We start from the raw sequence: 24686 nt of genomic DNA, 5'->3' as shown, positions 1-24686 counted from the left end.
TGTTTTGGTGGATGTATCGTCAGATACGGGGGAAGGGTGTTCCTCTGTGGGCCCATGCTGAAGCATCCCTTCCCACTGAGGGACCAGACACATGGCATAACTAGTATGAATAGTTTATTCAGGACATGGGAAGAATTGAGGGGGAGGGGTAGTAGAGGCAGAGAAAGGGGGGGGGGGAGAGTAGAGGCCAGCCAGGAGCACATGGAAAGAGGTGGGGGGAAGGGGGAAGGGGGAAGGGGACAGAGTGGGAGCAAGAAGGCAAGAGCAAGAGAGAGTGGAGGGGGGAAGCAGCCCCTTTTATAGTGAGTCAGGCCTACCCGGCTGTTGCCAGAAGTGGAGTGCAGTTTACACAAAATGCTAACAAGTCCGACACACTTTCCGTTAGCAGCTTCCTCTGCAGATATCCCACAGCTCTGGTATCTCTAACCTCTTGGATCTTCAAGGCAATCCAGGCTTCACCTTCAGTTTTTCCATGCAGGGCCACCCACCACACAGCTAGCCTCAACAGCACTCCTATTAGTCCAAGAGGGAGATCCCACGTCCCTTCCTTCTATTCTGATTTAAAGTCAGAACCACATGCTGAAGCTGCCAAGTTCTGTTGCTTGCTGGAGCTGCAACATGGCCTCCTTGATCAATTACACCTTCATCAGCTTTCTGGTTTTCATGGTTTCCTTCATTGCATAAGCTTGGCTGTCCTGGATCTTTCTCTGTAGACCAGGCTGACCTTAAACCCAGATATCTGTATGCCTGTCTCCCAGTGCTGGGATTTTAAGTTGTGTATCACCATGCCTAGACCTAAACTGTTCTTCGTTTCTCTATGATGTCAGAAATAATTTAATTGTTTTATTATGTTTTATAGTTTTACTGGCCTTTACAGTATCTCCAATTCTGGTATTAAGTAAATATACTTATCAATGCTTAAAAACGACTTTTTAAATAAACCGGTTGGGATAAGCTTAGCCATAGTCTTGTCTGGATTGCCAAGAATGCTTGATGCCAACAGTGAAAAGTAAAGGAAAGACACCAGGCAAAGCTGGGAGACAATGGAACACGGAAGCAGATACCTTTAGCTTGGAGACACATTCACCTTTATTACAATTTCTCAGCATTCCAAGTCACAATAAAGTCTTGACAACAAGTAAACCTGGATTTAAACTCATCTTTAAATGACTGTTACAGGGTCATGATTTAATCATGATTGTAAAATTGTGCAGATCCCTTTAAATAAAATGGCTTCTGTCTTTGGCCTCCAAGTGTCCATCTCAGAACCTTAAGTGACAAGACCCAAATAAAAGAAAATCTAACTTATTACACAAATATTTAAAAAAAGACATGACGTGGTTTCCTTATAGCAGTTAATTCTTAATAACATATGAAGGCAGACAGTGAGAACAGGTCCTTCGCAACTTTATTGAAAATCTTGGTTTCAAGTAAGATTTCATGACACTGTAGGTTAAAAATGCAGTCCAGCCCTACCAGCGAACTAACTCACTTTCCTTGTTTGCTCGAGCCTCCAGGCACCTGTCAGATACCGAAGTCGGATGAAAAGCAGGTCTTTGCCCATTTGTAACCAGCTCCAAAATGGAACTAACTTAGAACCTGCAATTAAAAATAAATTAATTTTTTTTTAAACTGGAAGAAAAGTTTTTAAAACTGGAAGAAAAGTATAGTAGTTTAGAGCTGTAACCTGAAAGTCAGGCTGGGCTGGGGTTGAAAGATAGAGCAGTTTTCTACATGTGTGGATTCCTAGGTGTGCACGCATGTGCGTGCTCACACACACACACACACACACACACACACACACACACACACACACACTTTTCAGTGGTTGCATGTGTTGGGAGAGTCATTGATCTTTGTGAGCATCTAGCATTAAAATTTTAATTTTTTTTTTTAATTATAAAACTGAAGTCATTTTCCTCTCAAATAAAGCCAAGCCTGTCAGGGTGAAGAGCCACAGGCGACTCTCAAGGGTGAAAGTCTCAGAGGTCAGGGCGAAGGGATTGCGCATGGACAGAGCTTTGTGAGGACTCAGCCTCAGGACCTCAGCCTGAGGAAACCTGGGTCAGGAGGAGGCCCACTAAGACTCAAAGAAGAGTCTGGAAAAACAGCAGGAGGGAATCTAAGGAAACAGAGGAGGCCTGGATGAAGGGAAGGTGAACGGCAGCCGGCAGACTCAGACAACAGCAGCACTGCACGGTTAAAGAACGACCAGCTGTAAACAGTACACTCACCCTCAATTTCTGTCCAGTTGACAGCAACTTCTGCTACTGGGATTTGAAGAGACTGTGCTATGTACAGCAGCTCTACATCAAACGCCCTGAAATAGAAAATATATTGATATTTATTTTAAAAAGGACAAGTGGGGGCACCAATCAGGACAGGTTTTGAGGCTTCCCGGACATATGCAAAGCTTCCATATAAAATACAAGACCAGACCTGCAGAAGATTAAGAAACTGACACTGAGTGGACCAGAAGCTTCAGGGAGAACAGGATATTCAGTGTGTGGTCACATAACATCTACATGAGAAATGCGGACCCTCAGCCACAGCTCAGAAACCGTCACATGACATCTGCCTTGTGTGCTCAGACACTCAGCCACTTTCTTCTCAGTTTTACCCACCTCACGATATACAACCAAGGGCTCTCTGCTCACTTGCAGCTGCTTCTCCGCTTTCTCCTCTTAGCCAGGGTCCCTGTTCCCTCCCTGTGCTGTCTGAAAAGCTCTGGTAGTGACAGGTATACCAACAGGAGTTACTCTGTCCCAACACGCATGGTCACAGCTGTGCCTAGCTTGGATACCTTTCACCCAGAACTAGATCTACAGATCCACCAAGTTCACCACAAAAACAAAACCAGGTAGCAAGAGCCACGGAGACTTGGCCACAGCCAGGGTCAGGATTTGGAATGCTGGGGAAAGCTTTGGGAACTGAGAGCGACGGTGCAGGAACCAATGGACAGACACTTACAACTGAAGACCACCTACTTTATACTTCACTAGTCTAGGAAATCAAGATTATAACACACACACACACATTTTAATTTTGAAGCTACCGTATAAGATTGTTTTGTAGTTTACTTGAACTCTATTTCTAGAGAACATGACAGACCTTTGAAAACATACACAAAAGTGACAGAGACATCAAACATGGGCACAAATCACATAATTATGCACCCACCAGGAACAAGTTACACAGAACTCGTGACCAGCACTCAGGAGGACCCTTTCAGCAGTATTTCCCAGGCACTGGAATTCATCAAGCACTACTTGTAGTAGAATCTCTTCTCTTCCAAAGCTCCCCACCCCCACCCCAGCACCTCCCTCCCTCAAAGCCAGAGAATAAGTCTAGGGCCTCGTGCATTGCAAGAGCTCTTCTAACTAAGTGACATCCCCAGGCCTTCAAGAGCATATGCTTGAGGAGAGGAACTTGACTAAGTAATGGCCCAGAGGGGAGAGAACCACAGGATGCTAGTGTAGCAAAGCATGGCTGGGGAGTCACCTCTGAAGGTCATAGAAGCCACTGCAGGGTTTTCAGCAGAGGGACGAGTGTGCTCACAGATAACCTGGGGCCACATGGAGGTGGTGCACATGAGAGAAACAAACAGGCTGGCCACAGCTGGCCACACGAAGGGGCCGAGTCAATGTCAGAGCAGTTCAGGAGGCAGGAATGACACGTGTGTGATGTAAGAGGAACAAGATTTGGAAGATGAAGTAACCACAGGGACCTCTTTTAAGAAAAGGCTGTGAATGGAGCAGATGGGGCTGAGGCTGAAAGACATAGACAAGGGTCAATGGACAGGGTTTGAAGGAAGACAGGAAGGATGAACACAGGAGCGGAAAGGAAAGGAAAGGAAAGGCTAGGTTTGAAGACTGGAGGAGAGAGAGCTCTGTAACCAATGGCCAGGCTGTGGAGACAGATGTACCTCTGGGAAGGGAGTGTGAGAGGGAAGGAGGACTAAGGAGACAGGGTATACGCCAGCCTGTGCTTAGATGAACATGTAATACACATGTCAGTCTGGCTGTACCTGGGTTATGTGTCACTCGAGGAAAAACCTGTATCTAGTTGTTTGGATGCCCACTGGGGAGGCTACCCAATACCTTCCAGTCAGAAACCTACCATCGTTCAATGTGGAGAGACGAGAAGGTCCGGGCTGCCGCTTCTCGGGTCAGTAATTTGAATCCACACTGTGTGTCCCTGATTCCTCTGACACACAGGAACCACACTAAGAAATGGAATCCATACATAAGAAGGGTCCGGAAGTAAGAACGCTAAAACAAAGGCAGAAGAGAAATGATTTACCATTCCTGGAGACACTGAGGACAGCACTTAAAACATGCTGCTGCCTCAGTGAATCTCCCGTGTGGGTGGCATGGGCTGAAGCTACTCTGAACAGGATGCTGCTTCAGAAGAGAGTGCTATGGGAGCAGTCACTAATCCCTGGGGCTGGGGTGCACAAGGACAGGACTGGAGGTGATGAACGCTGCAGTTGTCTGTTTTTAAATCATCATCAAACCAGGATGAGGATAAGGACTGCTCACTGAGCACACTTGAGTCCTGGCTCCTAAGCTGATTAGCAAGACGGCCAGAGTAAACTACAGCAGCTCTGTCTCAGTCATTAGGAGTCTGGACCAGAATTATGTCAAGGCTGCAAACCATGTGCTTGGCAGGAGATTGGCGGGAACTCAGTAAGTTTACAGAGAAGGCTGAGAACTTTGTTCTCACCACAGTGCCACCTTTGAGGGGAAGGGGGAAGAACAGAGCCCTCCTCTGCTGCTGTCACCTGGAACCACCAGTCATGTTCTGATGCAGGTGGGGGTGGGAAACCTCATCACTACGGGTTGATTTTATATCTAGCCACTTTGCTGAAGTTGTTTATCAGCTGTAGGAGTTTGATGGTGGAATTTTTGGGGTCACTTAAGTATACTATCATATCATCTGCAATTAGTGATATTTTGACTTCTTTCCAATTGTATCCCTTTGACCTCCTTTTGTTGTCTAGTTGCTCTGGCTACGACTTCCAGTACTATATTGAATAGGTAGGAGAGTGGGCTGCCTTGTCTAGTCCCAGATTTCAGTAAAAGTGCTTCAAGTTTCTCTCAATTTAGTTTGATGTTGGCTACTTGGTTTGCTGTATACCGCTTTTACTGTGTTTAGGTATGGGCCTTGAATTCCCGATTTTTCTAAACATTTATCATGAAGGAGTGTTGAATTTTGTCAAATGCTTTCTCAGCATCTGATGAGATGATCGTGTTTTTCTTTGAGTTTGTTTATATAGTAAACTATGTTGATGGGTCTCCATATATTGAACCATCCCTGCATCCCTGGGATGAATGGTGAATGATCGTTTTAATGTGTTCCTGGATTCAGTCTGCAAGAATTTTATCGAGTATTTTTGCATCGATATTCATGAAAAAAATTGGTCTGAAGTTCTCTTTCTTTGTAGGGTCTTTGTGTGGTTTAGGTATAACTGTAATTGTGGCTTCGAAGAACGAATTGGGTAGTGTTGTTTCTGTTTCTATTTTGTGGAATACAAATCAGGCTGAGAGAGAAATTAGGGAAATGACACCCTTCACAATGGTCACAATATCAAATACCTTGGTGTGACCCTAACCAAGCAAGTGAAAGATCTGTATGACAAGAACTTCAAGTCTCTGAAGAAAGAAATTGGAAGATCTCAGAAGATGAAGAGATCTCCCATGCTCATGGATTGGCAGTATTAAGAAATAAAAATGGCCATCTTACCAAAAACAATCTACAGATTCAATGCAATCCCCATCAAAATTCCAACTCAATTCTTCATAGAGTTAGAAAGATCAATTTGCAAATTCATTTAGAATAACAAAAAACCCAGAATAGTGAAAACTATTTTCAACAATAAAAGACCTTCTGAAGGAATCACCATCCCTGACCTCAAGCTGCATTACAAATCAATTGTGATAAAAAACCACATGGTATTGGTACAGAGATGGGCAGGTAGATCAATGGAATAGAATTGAAGACCCAGAAATGAATCCATACGCATATGGTCACTTGATCTTTGACAAAAAAGTTAAAACCATCCAGTGGAAAAAAGATAGTATTTCAACAAATGGTGCTGGTTCAACTGGCAGTCAGCATGCAGAAAAATGCAAATTGATCCATTCTTACATCCCTGTACAAAGCTCAAGTCCAAGTGGACCAAAGACCTCACATAAAACCAGATACACTGAAACTAATAGAAGAGAGAGTGGGGAAGAGCCTCGAACACATGGGCACAGGGGAATTTTCCTGAACAGAACACCAATGACTTATGCTCTAAGATCAAGAATAGACAAATGGGACCTCATGAAATTACAAAGCTTCTTGTAAAGGTAAAGGACACTGTCATTAGGACAGAACAGCAGCCAACAGATTAGGAAAAGATCTTTATCAATCCTATATCTGATAGAGGGCTAATATCTAATATATACAAAGAACTCAAGAAGTTAGACTCCAGAGAATCTAATAATCCTATTTAAAAACGGGGTACAGAACTAAACAAAGATTCTCAACTGAGGAATACTGAATGGCTGAGAAGCACCTAAAGAAATGTTCAACGTCCTTAGTCATCAGTGAAATACAAATCAAAACAACCCTGAGATTCCACCTCACACCAGTCAGAATAGCTAAGATCAAAATCTCAGGTGACAGCCGATGCTGGTGAGGATGTGGAGAAAGAAGAATACTCCTCTACTGTTGGTGAGATTGCAAGCTGGTACAACCACTCTGGAAATCAATCTGGAGATTCCTCAGAAAATTAGACATAGTACTACCTGAGGACCCAGCAATACCACTCTTGGGCATATACCCAAGAGATGCTCCAACATATAACAAGGACACATGCTCCACCATGTTCATAGCAGCTTTATTTATAATAGTCAAAAGCTGGAAAGAACCCAGATATCCTTCACCAGAGGAATGAATACAGAAAATGTGGTACCTTTACACAATGGAGTACTACTCAGCTATTAGAAATAATGACTACATAAAATTCTTAGGCAAATGGATGGAACTATAAAATATTATCCTGAGTGAGGTAACCCAGTCACAAAAGAACATACATAGTATGTACTCAGTGATAAACGGATATTAGCCCAACAGCTCAGAATACCCAAGAAACAATTCACTGACCACATGACGCTCAAAGAAAAGGAAGGCCAAAATGTGGATTCTTCAGTCCTCCTTAGAAGGGAAAACAAAATAGTCACAGTAGGAAATACAGTGACAAACAGTGGAGCAGGGACTGAAGGAAAGGTCACCCAGAGACTGCTTCACCTAAGGTTCCATCCCATATGCAGCCACCAAACCCAGTCACTATTGCTGACGTCACGAAGTGTTTGCTGGCAAGAACCTGATATGGATGTCTCCCGAGAGGCTATGCCAGAACCTTACTGATACAGATGAGGATGCTTACAGCTAACCATTGGACTGTAAGCATGAGGACCCCAATGGAGGAGCTAGAGAAAGGACTGAAGGAGCTGAAATAAGAACAACACCAATCAACCAGACCCCCCAGAGCTTCCAGGGACTAAATACCAACCAAGAGTACCCATGGCTCCAGCCACATATGTAGCAGAGGATGACATTGTCTGACATCAATAGGAAGAGAAGCCCTTGGTCCTATGGAGACTCTTTTTTCCAGTGTATGGGGATGCCAGGGCGGTGAGGTGGGAGTGGGTGGGTAGGAGAGGGAGGGGGTAAGGGGTTGGGAGAGGAGGAAAAGGGGATAACATTTGAAATGTAAATATATAAAATATCCCCCTCCTCCTGCAAAAAAAAAGACAGACACTTTGGGAAGCTCATATACTCAGTGCCTTCCACATAAAATTCTTCTGGTAAATTCTGGGGAACTAAACTCCCAGAAGAATAATTACACTAAAGAAACAGGAAAATAGAAAAGCCAAAAATGATGAACAGGACCTGAAACTGTTATGCTTGACCAGTCTCAGTGTCAATGGGCAGCCTCCACCCAGAGGCTTCGGAGATTTGTATCTTTCTAAAAGGGACAGTCATGAGCTTGACAATCTTCAGCTAAGTATTTTCTTAGAGACATAAAACAATAAATATTTTTTAAAAACTCAAAATATACTCTGAATAGAACCTATCACAAAAGCTGGGATCAGGAATGTTTCAGGGTTTGGGCTTTTTTCCCGATTTTAAAATATTTACTTACAATTTGGAAAAAAAAATTTTTGTTAAAAAAAAAAAAAAAAAGTGTGGTTTAGAAAAGTCTGCCATGATTGAACAATACTCTGTGTCTTAAACACAACTCTAAGAGCCCTTACGTCCTGAGGGTAAGTCTCTACCTGTCCTGTGTGTGTTAATATTTCATAAACTCCAATGAAGTTGAAGGAAAGCTCATCTTTGAGAGAAAACGTAGGGATCCATTTGTTGTCAGATGTGTGTTAGTAAAAGGAGATTAGATAGGGTATTGCCCATAGCTCGGGAAAGCCTCACCTGAGCAATTGATTCTTTCTCCAGATGAGCTCGAGACCCACATGCAATGGCCATTTGCTCCTGAGGAAAAAGCACCAACGTTGTTCACTTTGAGTATCATGTAAACATCTCACCTTTGAATACTTCTATGTATAAAGTTTATCGAGAGGTTCAGAGTATGCAGAGTTGGAGACGGTCAGTCAGATTGAGAGACTCTGCTGGGCATGGCTAGACCCACACTGAGGGAGGCAGAGGAGGTGGGTCTCTGTGAGCTCAAGGCCAGCTTGCTCAAAGCAAGATGAAGGATGGTAGACTTTAGGTAAATTCTTTTTATTTTTGTGAAAATTAGTTAACAAATTTTTAGCAAGTTTCACTTAGAGTACAAAGAAAGCTTTAGGTCAAGTCCTCGCCAACTCATGCAGTATTAGTATTGGGCCTCAGTTCTCAAACTAACATTTAAGAAGCTTAAACTTAACCCAAAGATTTAAATGAAAATATAAACTAGAATATGCATGAGAAATGTTTCTCCTTGCATCAGGGATCTAGCACTTTGAGTTCTCCAGAAAAGTACATGTCTCTAGTGTGTTCACTGTGGTGTGCTTAAAGATTCACTCAACATACTTAAACTACTTCCCTCAGATAACATCACTCTGATTTATACTATCAAAAATGTTCATTGAGAAAAGAGGAAGAAAATAGTTTTAGTTTACTCAATATTACATGCTAAAAGAAAACTTTGCATGAGAAACACTGAAGAGGTAATTGTTTGAATCCAGATTTCACGAACTCATGATGCAAAGTGAGTCCCCCAGCTTCCTCTAGAGTTATAAACTGCTCTTGACTGCTTACTGGCTGCCTGTGAAATTTTCTGATTGAAATAACTCAAATGTTCCTACAATACTAATCATATCCACCCATTCTGTTCTGACCGCTGTAGCCGGCCCCGTAACAGCCACTCCAGGCCACTGTAGGTCACCTGGGCAGCTGACACACCCATGCCCTGCATCACCTGGCTGCTCTAAGCCCCATTGCCAGCCCCTGTTGTTGAATTCAGGAAGAGTTCTATGTATCTGTGCTGCATGTTGTCCCCGTCCTTGGACATAGCTGCCACTACTTCATGAGTAGCAAACTCAACATCAGCTTCTCCCGTCACTCTTCCATCAGGACCAGTCTCAGTATGAACTCACAGGGCTGAGTGGAGAGAGGTTGTAAGTCGTGCTCCATTGCTCTGTAGGGCAGCCCTCTCATGTGGACAGTGCCCATGGTGCACTGCACTGTGAGCGTGCTGTCTCCATATCTGTGGTCATGCACTCTTTACCTGAATTCTGACAGTTACTCACAGCATGCATTATACTCACAGGCCATGGCTGTAGATCACTCAGCCCCTTTTCTAATTTCTCAACATCTGGAAACTTTGTGGCTCCATCAGCATCTGCCATGAGGATCTTCTCTCCTCGGGAACTGAACACACCCTGTATTCAAAAATTCCAAGTGAAAGAAAATTGCTTAGACTTGTGTTCAAACTCAATGGTACTTCAGTTCATTCTATTGAAGGATATCCAAGATGGCAGGAGGCCAAAGTTCACTAGGAGAATAACATGTCCTGACACTTATCTACTATCCATTCAATTGTTGCAAAGGTTTTCCAATCCTCCTCCTATGCCAACACCCATCCCACCATTCTATGTGCTCCGTTCTATGTGTACAGTTCTATGTGCTCCGTTCTATGTGCACCGTTCTATGTGTACAGTTCTATGTGCTCCGTTCTATGTGCTCCGTTCTATGTGCTCCGTTCTATGTGCACCGTTCTATGTGCACCGTTCTATGTGCTCCGTTCTATGTGCACCGTTCTATGTGCTCCGTTCTATGTGCTCCGTTCTATGTGCTCCGTTCTATGTGCTCCGTTCTATGTGCTCCGTTCTATGTGTACAGTTCTATGTGCTCCGTTCTATGTGCACCGTTCTATGTGCTCCGTTCTATGTGTACAGTTCTATGTGCCTCCTGCCATGTAGCCAAGCTGCTCCCAGAACTCCAGAGGCAACCTGAGCAACACATAAAAGAACCTGTCCTCAGACAAACAAACAGAAGTAACATGTACGCTCTGGGCATTCGGCTCTGCGCATCTGTAATCCCCCTTTCAGGATTTCGAGCTGAAGCCTCAGATTTTTGTAAAGTGCAGGCTAAGAAGTTACTTTTCTTTATTATGGAGCCATACTCTAAACTGTTGCTGGCCAGTGCAGAGGAGGCAGCACTAAGGTCCAACACCTGTTACTGTCTGTTATGGCACCTGAACAGGATAAACTCTGACCTCTGTTGTGTGCCGCAGTGAGCAGCTCAGCAGCTCTGCGAGCACCAGCACCGGCTGCGTGCTCCTCTACACTTGCACACTACGCCATCACCAATCCTCGGCAGGTCTGTCTCCCATGCACCTCCCCTCTTCTGTCCTGCCCCCACAGTACACAGAATAAATTCCATCCGATACTACACTGGCTGTCTGCTGGCGACTTCCTCAAGTCTTACTCTTGGTTAAGTCTAAAGGCACTGAGGGAGGACAAGAGGAGTGAGGAGAACAAGAGAGGGCAGTGGGGGCGACTGATTAACTCATATCATCTCCATGTATGAATGTCGAATGACACACGTGATTTTCTACATGTGCTATTAATTATGTGTGGAGCGTTTTGCCTATGCATGGATACGCACCATGTACATACAGTGCTGGCAGAGGCCAGAAGAGGTGCTGTATCCCTTGGAACTGGAGTTACAGGCAGATGGCTGTGCGCCACCATGTGGGTGCTGGGAACCAAACCTCGGTCCTCTGTAAGAGCAGAGGTACTCTTACCTGCTGGACCACCTTTCCAGGTTAAATGTTTTAACTATGAATGAATGAATGCTCCCTGGCTCAGATCTAATGATATGACCTTAACGAGAACCTCAGATCACATGTAAAGGCCCTGATCTTGTCAAGGATGAAAATGTTAAAAGAAAAGTCACCAGCAGGAAGTGACACACACTTGGAACCTCAGCACTTGAGAGGCAATGCTGAGGCAGAAGGATTGCCGAGTCAAGGCCAGTCGAAGTTTCAGAGAAGACACTACCTAAACACCAGTAAAACAGGAAAGAAAAGGAAAGCTCCCTCCCTAGGAATCGGGCTGGCCCCTGAGATGTGAGGGAGTTACCAGGTGGGTTCTGTACATCATTTCTCCTGTGTATAGCATCAGGAGGTGAGTCACTTTGTTCAGGAGGAAAAGGAGAGCGAGGCCCTCTACTGACAACTGAGAGTTAAAAAGACCCCCTACCACTAAGACATTACGAAGTGTTAGCTGAATTTTCTTTCATGAGCACTGTTTTTTATTTTTTGGTCCGTTTTTCAGTTTAATCTGTTTTCTATCTGACGGGCCTTGGCTGAAAACAACTACTCTGGCCTCGGCCACATGAGCGCCTCAGGGAGCCGCTCCCCAGTCTACACCGCCTACACTGCACTCAGGCCGCCTACATGCCTACACTGCACTCAGGCCGACGCCTCTCTCCTGTTCTGCAGCGCACCCCACCCGCAGACCCAGGGTTCATGCTGCCAGGCTCTGTGGCTCCTTCACATGGGAAAGCTCAAAACACAGGAGCATGCTGTACTACTGTGAGCTCAGTCACTCTAGCCACAGCACAGACACGTGAAACGCAGCACAAACATGACCACTTTCTGAGTCATCTAGACTATTACAGAGTATGATGCTTAGACTTCATTAAGTCAAACACAGTTATTAAAGGTGCTGATGACTTGAAATACTGATATGTGGCACTATAGGCTGAAAGGTTATTAAAGTACCTTTATATTTTAAACAAAAGCATGAATGATTACCATCCTAACAGCGCCACCTTTCCCGCGGTTCTGCACCAGAGTTATCACTCGTACTTTATCACTTCCGTATTTCTGGCAGTATTTTAAAGCGACCTGTTGATGACATAAAAGTCAGAATACATTTGGCTTGGAGAACTAGTGTCAAAGATGTGATCAGAACATGTTACATGCATGTGCTAAAACACCACATTGTGCCCCATAAATCACTATCTGCCAGTTCAGATACACACAATCAAGTATACACAGAAAGTAAGCAATAATTCAGATCCCACAAGTCACACAGACTGGGCTGCCACTTTCAGCCCACCCTTCTGTGACCAGTCCTAATAGGAATTGTGTAGGTCAGGATGGTCTTTGGCATTTCCATGGGGGACTGTTTTGACTGCTGACACTGGAAGGCAGGACCCACTGTGGGTGGCACCATTCTCTAGGCCAGGCCCTGAATGCTGTATAACTGAAGAAAGCTGGCAAGTAAGCAGGCATTATGGGTGTTTCTCTCTGCCCTTGACTGTGGATACAATGTGACCAGCTGACTCTGACCTCTGTGCCCTCCCTACAGTGATAAACTGGAAACTGTGAGCCAAATAAAGCCCTTCTCCCCCAGGCTGCTTTTTTAGGTCAGGGCATTTTACTAGCAACAAAAGTGAAAATGGGACAGACAGTAGCGATCCCAGCTTTGGGTTCCTCCAGTAAGTAGAAACAAGTCACGTGGACTAGATGACTCCAGGTTTTCTATCAATCAGCCATTCTAAGAGCACACATTTACCTTTGACGTCTGGTCTTCACTGCCATCGTCAACCACAATCACCTCATAAGTGAACGTACTATCATGTTTCTGCAAGAAGCAAAAGGAACAAATCATAATCTGGCATAACCACGACAGTGTTTAATAAACTTATAAGTAGATTCTAATTTTCTTTTATCTTTGTGTGGGCATGCATACGTGTATTGGGGGGGAAGCAACCGTGGTGCACATATGGAGGTCAGAGGACAACTGTCAGGGGATTGTTTCTGAGGAACGGTTGGCCTCTGACCTCCACATGTGCACCAGCTGTTACAGGTGGGTCACAGGGATCAACTTGGTGGTCGAGTTTGGCAGGAGGGGCCCTTATCCAGTGAGCTACCTAAAAACATTTTCCTTTCCAATGTACTTATCATCATCATTATTACTATTATTAGTCTGTGTGTATGTGTGTGTATGCAGGTCATCAGACTTGCCAATGAGCTCTTTTACCAGCTGAGACAACTTGCTAGCCCCCCAAAGCTTGTAATTGAAGCAACAGATATTCTAGGGTTGCTAGGGATGAATACAAACAGCAGTACAGGACCACATGAAATCACAAGGCTCAGAAGAAGCTCAACACACGGTGGGTAGATTAGAGGCTGGCCCACATGACACTGTGACCTCTTCCGCACCTGTGATGCTAAGGAAGGCTGGGAAAGAGAAACGTGTGAGAAAAACGTCTGTAGGTCTGGGGTCAGAGGAAGGTGCGGCATGGCTGCACCACTTACAGGAGCAGCTCAGTTCACTTCCAACTGACTTCACACTTAGTCCCCAGCCTGTAACTGTCCCTCTATACCTCAAATCTAAAGCAAAGTATATCAGAACAAGGAATTTTCTAGACAGACAGGAAGAGGCCCAGCGATGAAGCCCGTTGTCCTTAGACATCTCCAAAGAGCTGTGAAGTACTGTGCTTCTGAGTGCCCTGTCGTGTGCCCGCCCGTCTAGCATGAATGAGTGCCTGCCAGCACATATGCTTACATATAAGTACACCCAATAATGGTGATCGTTTCTGAGGAAAGGTTGTACTAAAATATTTTACTTTTTTAGAATTAGTTTATAATTTAAAATTTAAGACTGTAATTTTGTATCACTTAATCAATGTGAATTCGTCTGAGAACCAAGCCTAACAGACTATGTCATAAAGTCTCCAATGGATCTCTACATGACTATATACATACACCTATTTTTAAAGACATCTCAGAAGTAAGTCTGCACACATTCACTGGCATGTAATCCATAGTTGGGGGAGGGGACACGAGAGAAATGCCGGCTTCCTGGTTTGTGCTGCACACTGCGCCTGCCTGCTGACAGGGATGAGCAGTGACTCCCACAGTGGTGACCTCCTGTGGTTTTGCCTGGAGACATGACATTAAAGAGAAGTGTGATACCTGTCTCTTTTCTAGGTAGTTCAGGGCTTCATCCATCATCACAGGCACTAAACGGAAAGATGTTTTAGAGATTACTTTTGAAACTGAGTTAGCTAGCCCAGCACACCCCACGCACACAGGGACAAGGTGGCTGTCATCTACCAAGCCCCTGTGGGGGTCACCCAGGCCGTTCTCTACTGGATATCTCTGGCCTCATCAGGTTACTTCTCTAAGAACTTCAATCTGGCTATCTCCTCTTCCCAGTCATAGCTCCAACTGCACGCCTCAGGGAGGGCAGACATTGCACACTTCCTCCTCTTCCCAAATGGCCCATTAGCAACAAACTCAAATAGAACTTACACCGTTTTTCTTCATTGTAGGAAGGCACAACAACAGACAGCTGTTTCGTAGGCGAGTCCCAGATGCTGGGTAAAGCTTCCTTCTGGCCTTTGGCATTGAGGAAGTATTTCTCTTCCTCATATTGGTGACATGGTGGCATCTTTGTAGCAGTTAGGAATGCCACAACAGAAACCTAAAGGCAGACATAAAAAACAGCTTACGCTGTTCTAATGTTTGTTGTTCTAAAACATTATTATTTGCAAAATTTGGGGCAGGGGATATCAGGTTCGATTCTTTAACAGTTCTTGAGGGGACTCTGCTATTACAGTCCCTTACAAGCTGACATCTGTCCTTGTCCCCACTGCTAATGTACGAAAGGCTTCAGGATTCCTTGTTTCCACTTCTCATTCCTTGGGCCTCTGCTATGCCAGGTCTAAGAGTCAGCCTATTCCTACAAATGAACAAGGCAGCACTTCCTGCCTGGAGCATACATGTGAGAGGACAAATCTCTGGCAGCTGTAACATGAAGGACTCAGCCTATGAAGGAAAGGTTCCTTGGAGCCCACAGCAGGGACCATAATGCTTAAGAATGTGTTCTGATACCTATCTGTAATTTGAATTGAGAACACAGCGTCTTCTGAAGTAACATATAAGACTTGTACGCTCCTGCAGCTGGAGGACGGTTCGGTCGTTATGAACATTGGCTGTTCTTACAAGGAACTCAATTTTGGCTCACAACCATTTATAACCACAGTTGCAAGAGATCTGGCACTCTTTTCTGGCCTCTGGGGACTCGAGGCATGCACACATTGCACATACATACATACATACATACATACATACATTCTCGAAAAGCACTCATGCACAGAAAATAAAAATAAAAACTAAGAAACAAATTCATGGGTGCCTTTTCCATGCACTTGGGATGTTGGCTTTGGAAATAAGCCATAATTTATAGCACTATTTCCATTGGTAAACTTTACTCTGCATGAGCTAAACATGTGTAACTCTGCTCATCCTGCTTTGATGACTCTCTGTGTTCAAGAGAGTCTGAGCATAGGGACAGCAGCCACAGTGAAAATTCGAACTATGAAGGCCTAGTGGTTGAGAGCAATGGCTGCTCTTGCAGAGGTCCTGAGTTCAAGTCCCAGCAACCACATGGTGGCTCACAACCATCTGTGATGAGATCTGATGCCCTCTTCTGGTGTGTCTGACGACAGCTACAATGTAGTTATATATAATTAATTAATTAAAAAAAGAAAGTACAGCTCCAAGGAACCCAATGTCTGTGGTTTCTGAACTCATGTGCACACACACAAACACACACACACATACACACACACACACCTAAAAAAAATAAAAAAACGATAAGCCTGTTGGTGTGTTCTATTGTACCAGACTGATTTCTGAATTCAGTTTTCCAGATAACAATCACTGCTCCTAAAAAAAAAAAAAAAACAAAAACAAAAACAAAAACAAAAACGAGTAATCCAGATCTAGGCTGGGAAGGTATACGTCAGCATATCATATAGAAAGCAAACTCCATCTGTACCCACAAGGGCTGCATGAAAAGGCACAGGTAGGGGGGGTCATCTGAGGACAAGTAGGTGAGTCACTTAAAGGTGTTTCTCAGGCCTGTGAGAAAGAAACTACAGCTTTGAAAGATTGATCACAGCAATGAAGGAACCGCAGAAAACTTTAAGTCTGTAATAATGCAAAAATAAAAGCTGGCCACCCTTTTAAAACGTCAGGGAAACATATTGTCATCGTAAAAATAAGTAAAGATGTTTCAGGTGATTGGGCACCTGAGGAGTTTTCATTCAAAAAACAACAACAACAACAACAACAACGAAACACACCACAACCCATCAAAAACACACACACATGCACTTAATTAAATCTCCAGACCCTACAAGAAATTTGGAGGGCAAGTTAAAGACGCTTAGGAAGGCCGTCTGTGAAATCCACACTGGCAAACTCAAGAGTATTTCAATTAAAAGGGTATTTGGAACCAACCACAGAAATAGGTTTTAAAGACAGTTGGAATTAACTTATTGTAGTAAAGTTTTAAAAGGAGATCCTTATAGAAATAAATGCAGATGGCTTAAGAGATGAAATGTTCCTTGGAATTGCTTTTAGATTATTTTAAAAAGTGGGACACGAGCGCAAGAATGCCAACAGGTAGACGGACAGTAAGTTTCAAGACGCAAGCACCGCACACCAAGTGCAGCGAGCTTGCAGTAAAACACAGGGCACCTCTACCAATTCAAGCCAATGGAGTCTAGTACAGTCCACACAACCTCATCATGCACACAGTCGGCTAAGCCTGTGTAAGGGATTCAAAGTAAAGTGGCCACAACCCGTAACTTTGCCAACAAAGTTCATATTTGTTCCAAGCCTTTAAGAGGCATTTTAGTAAGAGAGGACGCCTGGCTTACCCAGGCACACAACAGCCATCTGACTATATACCATTCCAAGACCGTGCATGCACACAATAAGGCAAGGTGGCAGAGGCCTTCCTGGCCACCTGTCTAGCCATCTAGTCTCAATACAAGAAACTTTTCCAAACCCTTTCTGAATGAGTTACACGTTCCCTTTCAAACTATGTGGCACAGTTCAGTTGGCAAATACGTTCTCTTCTATATATCAGCGGAGATCTGGCACGTTTTTATAGGAATGACGAAGAAAATGCTAAGATGTTTAATTCTGGGGCAAAATGACCCCTGGTCAAAAGGAACAGGACGCGGTCTGGGCCTGTCTTTTGCTCACCCATCGCCCCCAGTCTTACGGGTCCACTGCTCTCCTTCCAGCTGCAGTACACACGGGAGGCCCAGGAGGAAGGCTGGGGAGTGGGGTGGGGGGTGACAGGCGGGGGTTCAGGGGCAGGAGCCCGGAGAAGCTGGGAGGAGGCTCTGGGAACTCAGATAAGGTTCCAAAGGGGGAACAAAGGTTCACGGATTTCAGGGAATCTGAGGCCAAGGGGGCCAAGCCCGAGAGGGAAGCGCGGAGGGGACACCCGGAGCCCGGGACTCCACCGCATTCTCACCAGAATGAGCGCAGCAGCGGCCAGCGCCACGCCGAGCCCCACCAGCTGCAGTAGCAGCGTAGCCATCCCGCAGCTCCACACTTGCGGAAGCGCCGTGCGCCGCACGCCCCGCCCCGTCCCGCCCCGTCCCGCTGGAGAGGCCGGGCTGGCCCGCGCCCGCCGCCCGCAGCGCCCCCAGCTGGCCGCGCCGCGGCAGGAAGCCGACGCCCTCTGCGGCGCCCCCGCGCGGCTCCGCCGAGGATGGCAGGCCGGGCCGGAGTGCGGCGAGTAAAGCACCGGATCTGGGCGAACTGACGGCGCTACCGGGCTCCCCCACACGCCGCGCAGAGCGGCCATCTAAGGCTCCGGGGCGCCCTGCGGTGTTCTCGCGCGCCCGCGTGGCTGTTTGTGCACGAGCGCGCAGGCCCGTGGGGACAGGGGCGTGCGACCCCGGGGGGCTGGCGTCGCAGGCGGTTGTGAGAAGTACCGACTCCGGCGCTCCCCCACAGGCCGGGTTCTAACTAGGTGCTAGCGGGACGCTGGGGTGGCCTGCGCCGGTGTTCACGCCCGTGCGCGGGAAAACAGCAGTCTCCGCGGCGGCACTTCCTCAACCCAGGATCCCTCAAAGTGCCCGGGGCTGGGGCACGCCTAGCGAGGGGAGGGCGCAGGCGCAGAGGGCTGCGCAGGCGCAGCGCGGGCAGGAAAATGGCGGCCGGGTTCAAGTGAGTGGCAGCGCGCGCAAAAAAAAATGCCCTGGTGCGGGTGTGGCGCGTGTCGGCGGGCGGGGGACCCTGAGGACTCGTGGGCCCGCGGGAGGGCACTGTCCACTGAGGGACGACCCCGACCTCTCAGCCGAGCGCCATGCCGCTCTCCACGCAGTGCCGCCTTCAGAAGGGACTGTGAAAGCTTTGGGGGCGCTCTTGATTAGACCCAAAGCCGCCCTCGCGTGCAAACCTCAAACTAGAGTCCGCGAGTGCGTGCACCTATGCCTGCTGTAACTTTTGACCGCGTGTAGTTGATGAGGCCAAACATAGCTCCCGTAACTGTAAAAACGCACTCTTCCGTGGTAAAGTTGTAGATGGCAAATGCGGCTCACAGAGTGAAGTCACGCCAAGTTCAGAGCAAGTGATGTGACTGATAACCCAGGTTAACCCTCTTTTAAGTGTGCCATGGGCCTCCATTCCTCTTGACTATGACACAGTTAAGGTCACCGTTGAAAACTGGTTGCTCCTCTGTGGCTTTTATAAATATGATTAACAGTTTCAAAAACCCGACCTTGTCGAAATTGATGCCTCAAACATCACCCTCTTAAGTTCTGGGTTTGTGCTTTAGGATGCACTGACTTAGACACATTTTAAACATGTTTCAGAACTGTGGAACCGCTGGAGTATTACAGGAGATTTCTGGTGAGTAAAGGTGATTTTGTACCTTAGAGCGTTTGTAAAAACACCATGTTTCAATTAACTTAAATGAATGGGGTTTAATGTGTTCTCTGCTGCATACGTGAATATATATATAACCTGTTTCCTTACAAACATTTAGAAAGAAAACTGCCGTCCTGATGGAAGAGAACTTGGTGAATTCAGAACCACAACTGTCAACATAGGTGAAGAGAAACTTCATTTCTGTTGGGCGGGACAGCCCCCCACCTTTGTCCTTGGTGCCACAGAGTTTTTCAGCCCGCTCTACTATGTCTAAGGCATTCGGTGATAAGAGGTTTTTATCATCACACCAACCTTGTGGATGATCTAAACATTAGTACAAACTGGGAGACAGAAGAAAAAAATTTTAAACATTAAGTAGTAATACCATTTTCAAGACACTGACCTGAACTTGTTAAAAGTTCCAGAGGCAACTGAAAAGATTTAAACTACTTTGTAGGAAACTTTGTGGTTATTTTTAAAGTTTTTTTTTGTTTTATAAATACGGTGCTTACCTTTCTAGGTTCAATCAGCACGGCGGATGGCTCTGCTCTGGTGAAGCTGGGGAACACCACAGTCATTTGTGGAGTTAAAGCAGTAGGTTTCCTGTTGTCTGTAAACGGCTGAAGTCCCAGCTTCATGCTTATGAGGCTGTACCTAATCAGGGGCTGGTATTTAGAATGATAGTCCCCAAGTTTTGTTTTGTTTTTTTTTTAAACACATGACCACATAGGAGTAACTGTGTGCTCACTTTTAGGTGCCCTACAGTTACCAATCTCCTCTGCCTGTAAGTAGTAGGTAGGCAGAGTCTAATGACAAAGCCTGTGCTTCCTCATGTTACAGTGAGCAGCTTTCCTCGTTTAGGTCTGTGGTCCAGCTAAAGTGATAACTATCCGAACACATGCTTCTTGCCAGGTTTATATCAGACTTAATGGCACCGACTCACTTGGGAGTCTGGCAGTAGGCAGGTACTGTTTATCTGTCCCTGGGACAGCAGAGAAATAAAAAGATAATTAACTTTGCCCAGGTCTCTAGTCTGTTGTGTGGACCTACAGCTGCGCTGGGTTAGTTATTGCTATATACCTCATTTCTGGCCACGACTAGCTCCCCAGCCTGCTCATGTCAGTGTGGCTTGCGGATTAAATTCAGGTTTTGACTGCTGAACAAGTCACAGGGGGTGGGCATAATCCTGATGAGCTGCAGTTTGATTACACTGCCCTTTAACCTCCCAGGAACCATTGGGAAGGCAGTGCCAGCCAGCATCCTTAGGGCCCCTGCCAGGCACTAAACTTAGGCTAATTGGCTGAAGTGGTCTTTGGTACAGCCTCTGAATGGCTAGGATGTCATCGTGTTGAACGGCTTCTCACTGGCATACATTGTTTGCTTTTGTAGGAATTTGCAGCTCCTACAGTAGATGCCCCGGATAGAGGATATGTTGGTGAGTTAAGTAGTCTTATAATCCTAACAAATGACTGAGTAAGTTGGAAGCTGACTCTTGTAGTAAAGTCCTGGTAATTGAAGTAGATAGCCATCCCCAATGTCAGAAACACAATAACCCCCACCCAGCCCTTTCCGCTTATTAGAAGATTAACAGAGAGGGAACATCACATGAACTTCACTTTGCCAACTCTGTGTGGACAGTTTTTGTTTACATACTCGGTTGCCCTTATTCAAGCAGCCATCCTTGCAGATTAAAATCCTGTCTGCACTCTGAGAAAAAAAGAGAAACTTAGGCACTGTGGAAAAACATTAAGTGTAATTTATTTTTTCTCTGAGCCTGGCAATCTGGTAAGACTAATTCTAATACTGCCATGTTTTCCACCTGAAGAGTCTACCCATGGATAATCACCTGCGCTGTGCAGCAGTCTCTTTACTAGTAACTCCAGGAGTTAAGATTTAGTTCACAGCTAGTGTTTCTTTCAGTCCCTAATGTGGACCTGCCACCGCTGTGTTCATCGAGGTTTCGGACTGGACCTCCAGGAGAAGAGGCTCAAGTAACCAGCCAGTTCATTGCAGATGTCATTGAGAAGTAAGACCATTGCAATAAAGTTTGCACCATTCATTGTCGCATGCTTTGCCTTCACATTTATTGTGCTCTCTATTAAATCAAGCTCGCAGATAATTAAGAAAGAGGACCTATGCATTTCTCCAGGGAAGGTAAGAATGAAGTGGCTGTATGGTCTAATATGGTAGTGGGAATTACTCAACCTTAAACCCTGAGATTTTAGAGTTTGGAAGGGATTCTGTAAAGTTCATTTTACTCTGTATTTGTCTAAATAAACAATTGCTTCATAAATCTTTTCCAATTGGGTCTTAATTTAATGATAGTAACACTGTGTACCCAGGCTGGTTTTTACCTCCTTCTTCCGCAGCCTCCCAAGTGCTGAGATGATGTGTGCCGTCATGTGTGCCCAGTTAACCAGAAACATACTCTCTGGGGAGCCAAGTTTTAAGGCTGAGGTTTTCTAAACACACTTTCTAAAAAACAAACAACCCCCCCCCCCCAGCTTTCATCCCTTATAGCAGCTCACATTTTGCTTAAGCTGGTATTTATGAATAGCACATAGTATGTTCCTACTTCGGTTTCCCTTGCAAACTTATAGTGCTAACTATTACTGTAAAATCGTCATTACACAGAAGAGAGCACACGTTATAGCTGGGCCTTCCCTTTGCTAACGTAGCAGCAAGAGTAAAACTTGCTCTTTGCACCTGGAGTTCTATTTAGGGCATAGACAGGTTTCTCTCTTATAGGTTTGCTAGTCAAAGCCCAGCTTTCCTAACATGACCACTTTGACTTTCTACTTTATAAAAGTTTAAGGAAAAAAAGAGATCTTAGGCTTTCAACTGTATCTTGTTTCCCCTAAGCAATGGTTCTGTAATTCTTAGAACTGAGGAGAAAGCACTGTGCTGTTATCAGGTCTAATTTCTTCTGTCGATTGTTTTAGCTTGCTTGGGTTCTATACTGTGACCTTATTTGCCTAGACTACGATGGAAACATTTTGGATGCCTGCACGTTTGCTTTGTTAGCAGCTTTAAAGAATGGTAAGCAACCTTAACAAAGATAATTCTCCTGCTAATACAGTCAGAGTCCAGCTGGTCTGTGCTCCTTCTCCCCAGCCCCCCAAGTGCTGGGGTGACAGTGTGTGCCACCATGTCCAGTTACCAAGTAACATGCTACCTGTCTGGGGAGCTAGAAGGAGCTCATAGGTTTCATGAACTCAGAAGTGGCTGTGTGGTCTAATGTAGAATTTAAAGGTTTTTGTGAAGATTTACTGTCATTCACACAATTTTTGATTCGTGAGACAGAGGTGGCCTTGAACTCTTGATCCTTCTGCCTCAGCCTCTCAGATGCTGGTAGTATTGTTAAGTATGAACTACCTTGCCCAGGTTATGCTCCTGAATTAGTCAACTCTACAGGGTTTTCTAAAAATCTACTTCCGAGTTTTATATTCTTTTAGTTCTATAGCCTTCTAGAATTGCTTTGACTCTCACCATGTAGTCATCAGGGCAGCAGTCCTTCCCAGAATCCACTGACTCGGAGAGATTCTCACTTGTCATTCAGGTGGCCCGTGCAGACTAACCACAAATACCACCTCTGATAGTGGTGCTTTCTAATAATGTCTTAGAATTTCACTTGTGACTATTCCAGGTCATTCTACATTGCTGAATTGATAAGAAAACTAAGGCAGACATGGCTGTGCATGCTTGTAATCACAAGGAGAGGATGGCAGCTTTGAGGCCAGTTAGACTCCAAACTAGGGTCCTCAGACATCCAGCTGATTCAGAGCGGTAATGTAAATTAAATATCTAGTCTGCTCGTTTCCTCTGTAACAAATAATGCCAAAGAGCAGCGTTTGCTACTGCAGAGTGTAGATGACACACCTTCAATCCCAGCACTCAGCAGCTTGGTCTACAGAGTGAATTCCAGAGTTCCAGCCCGGGAGGATACAGAGAAACCCTGTCTCAGGGAAAATGAAACAAAAGTCAGCTTGGCTGGATCATAAGAGATTTTAAAAAGTAGTTTTCCTCTTCCATATTTACCTCAGTTTTTATGACATACTTGACACAAACTCTGCTGATACTAGGTGAGTCACAAACAACTCTTACCCCAGAGTGAGTTTCTAAAGCCAGATGGATTAAATAGTGAGATCCTGTCAGAGTGGCCAGTAACTTATGGATAAGCTAAACCGAGGGAAAGGTAAGAAAGCACAGAAACCAAGCTATACACCAGACCCACTTCATATGTTCTCTTACCTTTCTCTAGTACAGTTGCCTGAAGTTACTATAAACGAAGAAACTGCTTTAGCAGAAGTCAATTTAAAGAAGAAAAGCTACTTGAATGTTAGAACAAATCCAGTTGCCACTTCATTTGCTGTGTTTGATGAGTAAGTTAACCAGATGTAACATTCTAGGTTCTACATTATATAATAAAAGGTTAAGGCTTTCAAGAACTGTCGCCAAGCCCTAGTTTGTGGTGACCTGCCCCTAGGTTTCTTACGCCTTTTTCCTGGTGGTGAGGGGAAGTATGGGGCCTGTTCTTACCAGACACATGCTCCCCTGCTCTAAGCTCTGTAGTCTGAAACTGTTTTTAGGATTTGCTGAGCAACTTAAGATGTTTTGTTCCCAAGCTAAAGAGCAAGGTGTTTACAAGTACTGGACTGCTGGGTGCCGCTGCTACTCTGGCTTCTGCCAGCACTCAGTTAGTTCTTCCAGACCCAGGCTGAAGCAGGCATGTCTTAGTCTGTTCCTAGAACTGATGCCTCCTCCCTCCACCCCCATACTTTTTAATTGTAGTACTTTGCTGATAGTTGATCCTACCGGAGAGGAGGAACACTTGTCAACAGGAACCCTAACGATAGTACTGGATGAGGAAGGCAAGCTGTGCTGTCTGCATAAGCCAGGTATGTGCTTCCCACTGCAGCACTGCAGCTGTAGAACAGTGCGGGGTATGGAGTGGGCTGTTTGACTGTTTAGCTAACAAAAGTTTATGGGCTTCTCTGCTGTTTTAACTGTTGTGTATCATTCTTAAAATTAGGACATGTCTGTCCTCTGTAGGTCCTAGTAAAACTAACCTGCACATCTTGAGACCACAGCACTTTAGATTATGTTTGACTTAAAAACAAAAACTAATTGCCATGATTTTCGATTTTCACAAAATGATGAAAACACCAAACACTGGCTGGTTTTTCAGGTGGAAGTGGGCTGACTGGAGCTAAACTTCAGGACTGCATGAGTCGAGCAGTAACAAGACACAAAGAAGTGAGCAAGCTACTGGATGAAGTAATTCAGAGCATGAAACACAAATGAACAGGCACCATGATTGCAAAACAGCTGTAAAAATTGTATTTGTTACACTGTGCACAAGCTTTTATACTAAATAAATACCTAATTACATTCTTTGAAAGGTTTCTATACTTATGTTATTTCTGTAATTGGTATG

General features: G+C 45.0%; 2 protein-coding genes across 4 annotated transcripts; one reads left to right on the top strand and one right to left on the bottom strand.

Annotated features, from left to right (window-relative positions):
- Positions 1-1071: 1071 nt before the first annotated feature.
- On the bottom strand, positions 1072-18442 carry ALG5 (ALG5 dolichyl-phosphate beta-glucosyltransferase). 3 transcript variants are annotated; one of them, XM_080929396.1, is made up of 10 exons: positions 18313-18442; positions 14822-14993; positions 14483-14529; positions 13077-13145; positions 12311-12403; positions 9816-9929; positions 8479-8538; positions 4120-4271; positions 2235-2320; positions 1072-1599 (listed from the first exon to the last, which is right to left on the bottom strand). In XM_080929396.1, exons 2-10 carry the CDS (start codon positions 14958-14960, stop codon positions 1484-1486), a joined length of 876 nt encoding a protein of 291 aa, XP_080785522.1. In that variant the 5' UTR covers positions 14961-14993; positions 18313-18442; the 3' UTR covers positions 1072-1483. The 3 variants fall into 3 exon arrangements, with proteins under 3 accessions (XP_080785522.1, XP_080785521.1, XP_080785523.1); XM_080929395.1 differs by lacking the exon at positions 18313-18442 and adding an exon at positions 17847-17951; XM_080929397.1 differs by lacking the exon at positions 18313-18442 and adding an exon at positions 15404-17137.
- EXOSC8 (exosome component 8) lies at positions 18375-24561 on the top strand. Its single transcript, XM_080929398.1, has 11 exons — positions 18375-18547; positions 19195-19231; positions 19368-19431; positions 19770-19843; positions 20639-20684; positions 21170-21275; positions 21358-21403; positions 22192-22288; positions 23511-23631; positions 24041-24147; positions 24438-24561. The coding sequence occupies exons 1-11, from the start codon at positions 18531-18533 to the stop codon at positions 24551-24553; spliced, it is 831 nt and encodes a 276-aa protein (XP_080785524.1). The 5' UTR covers positions 18375-18530; the 3' UTR covers positions 24554-24561.
- The last annotated feature ends 125 nt before the right edge of the window (positions 24562-24686 follow it).

The sequence above is a fragment of the Micromys minutus genome, assembly GCF_963924665.1.
Source record: "Micromys minutus genome assembly, chromosome: 15".
Lineage (NCBI taxonomy): Eukaryota > Metazoa > Chordata > Mammalia > Rodentia > Muridae > Micromys > Micromys minutus.
Note: the sequence above shows the minus strand (reverse complement) of the source record. Positions and strands in the feature narration are given on the sequence as shown.

What these genes read in the sequence shown, in the direction of transcription:
- ALG5 (XM_080929395.1), bottom strand. Translation starts at nt 17,912, where the DNA reads ATGGCTACGCTGCTACTGCAGCTGGTGGGGCTCGGCGTGGCGCTGGCC. An exon ending in CCGCTGCTGCGCTCATTCTG is followed by an intron (nt 14,994 to 17,846) that starts GTGAGAATGCGG and finishes GTCTGCCTTTAG; the next exon opens with GTTTCTGTTGTGGCATTCCT. An exon ending in CAACTGGACAGAAATTGAGG is followed by an intron (nt 1,600 to 2,234) that starts GTGAGTGTACTG and finishes TTTTAATTGCAG; the next exon opens with GTTCTAAGTTAGTTCCATTT.
- EXOSC8 (XM_080929398.1), top strand. An exon ending in GTTAGCAGCTTTAAAGAATG is followed by an intron (nt 22,289 to 23,510) that starts GTAAGCAACCTT and finishes ACCTTTCTCTAG; the next exon opens with TACAGTTGCCTGAAGTTACT. An exon ending in GTGCTGTCTGCATAAGCCAG is followed by an intron (nt 24,148 to 24,437) that starts GTATGTGCTTCC and finishes CTGGTTTTTCAG; the next exon opens with GTGGAAGTGGGCTGACTGGA.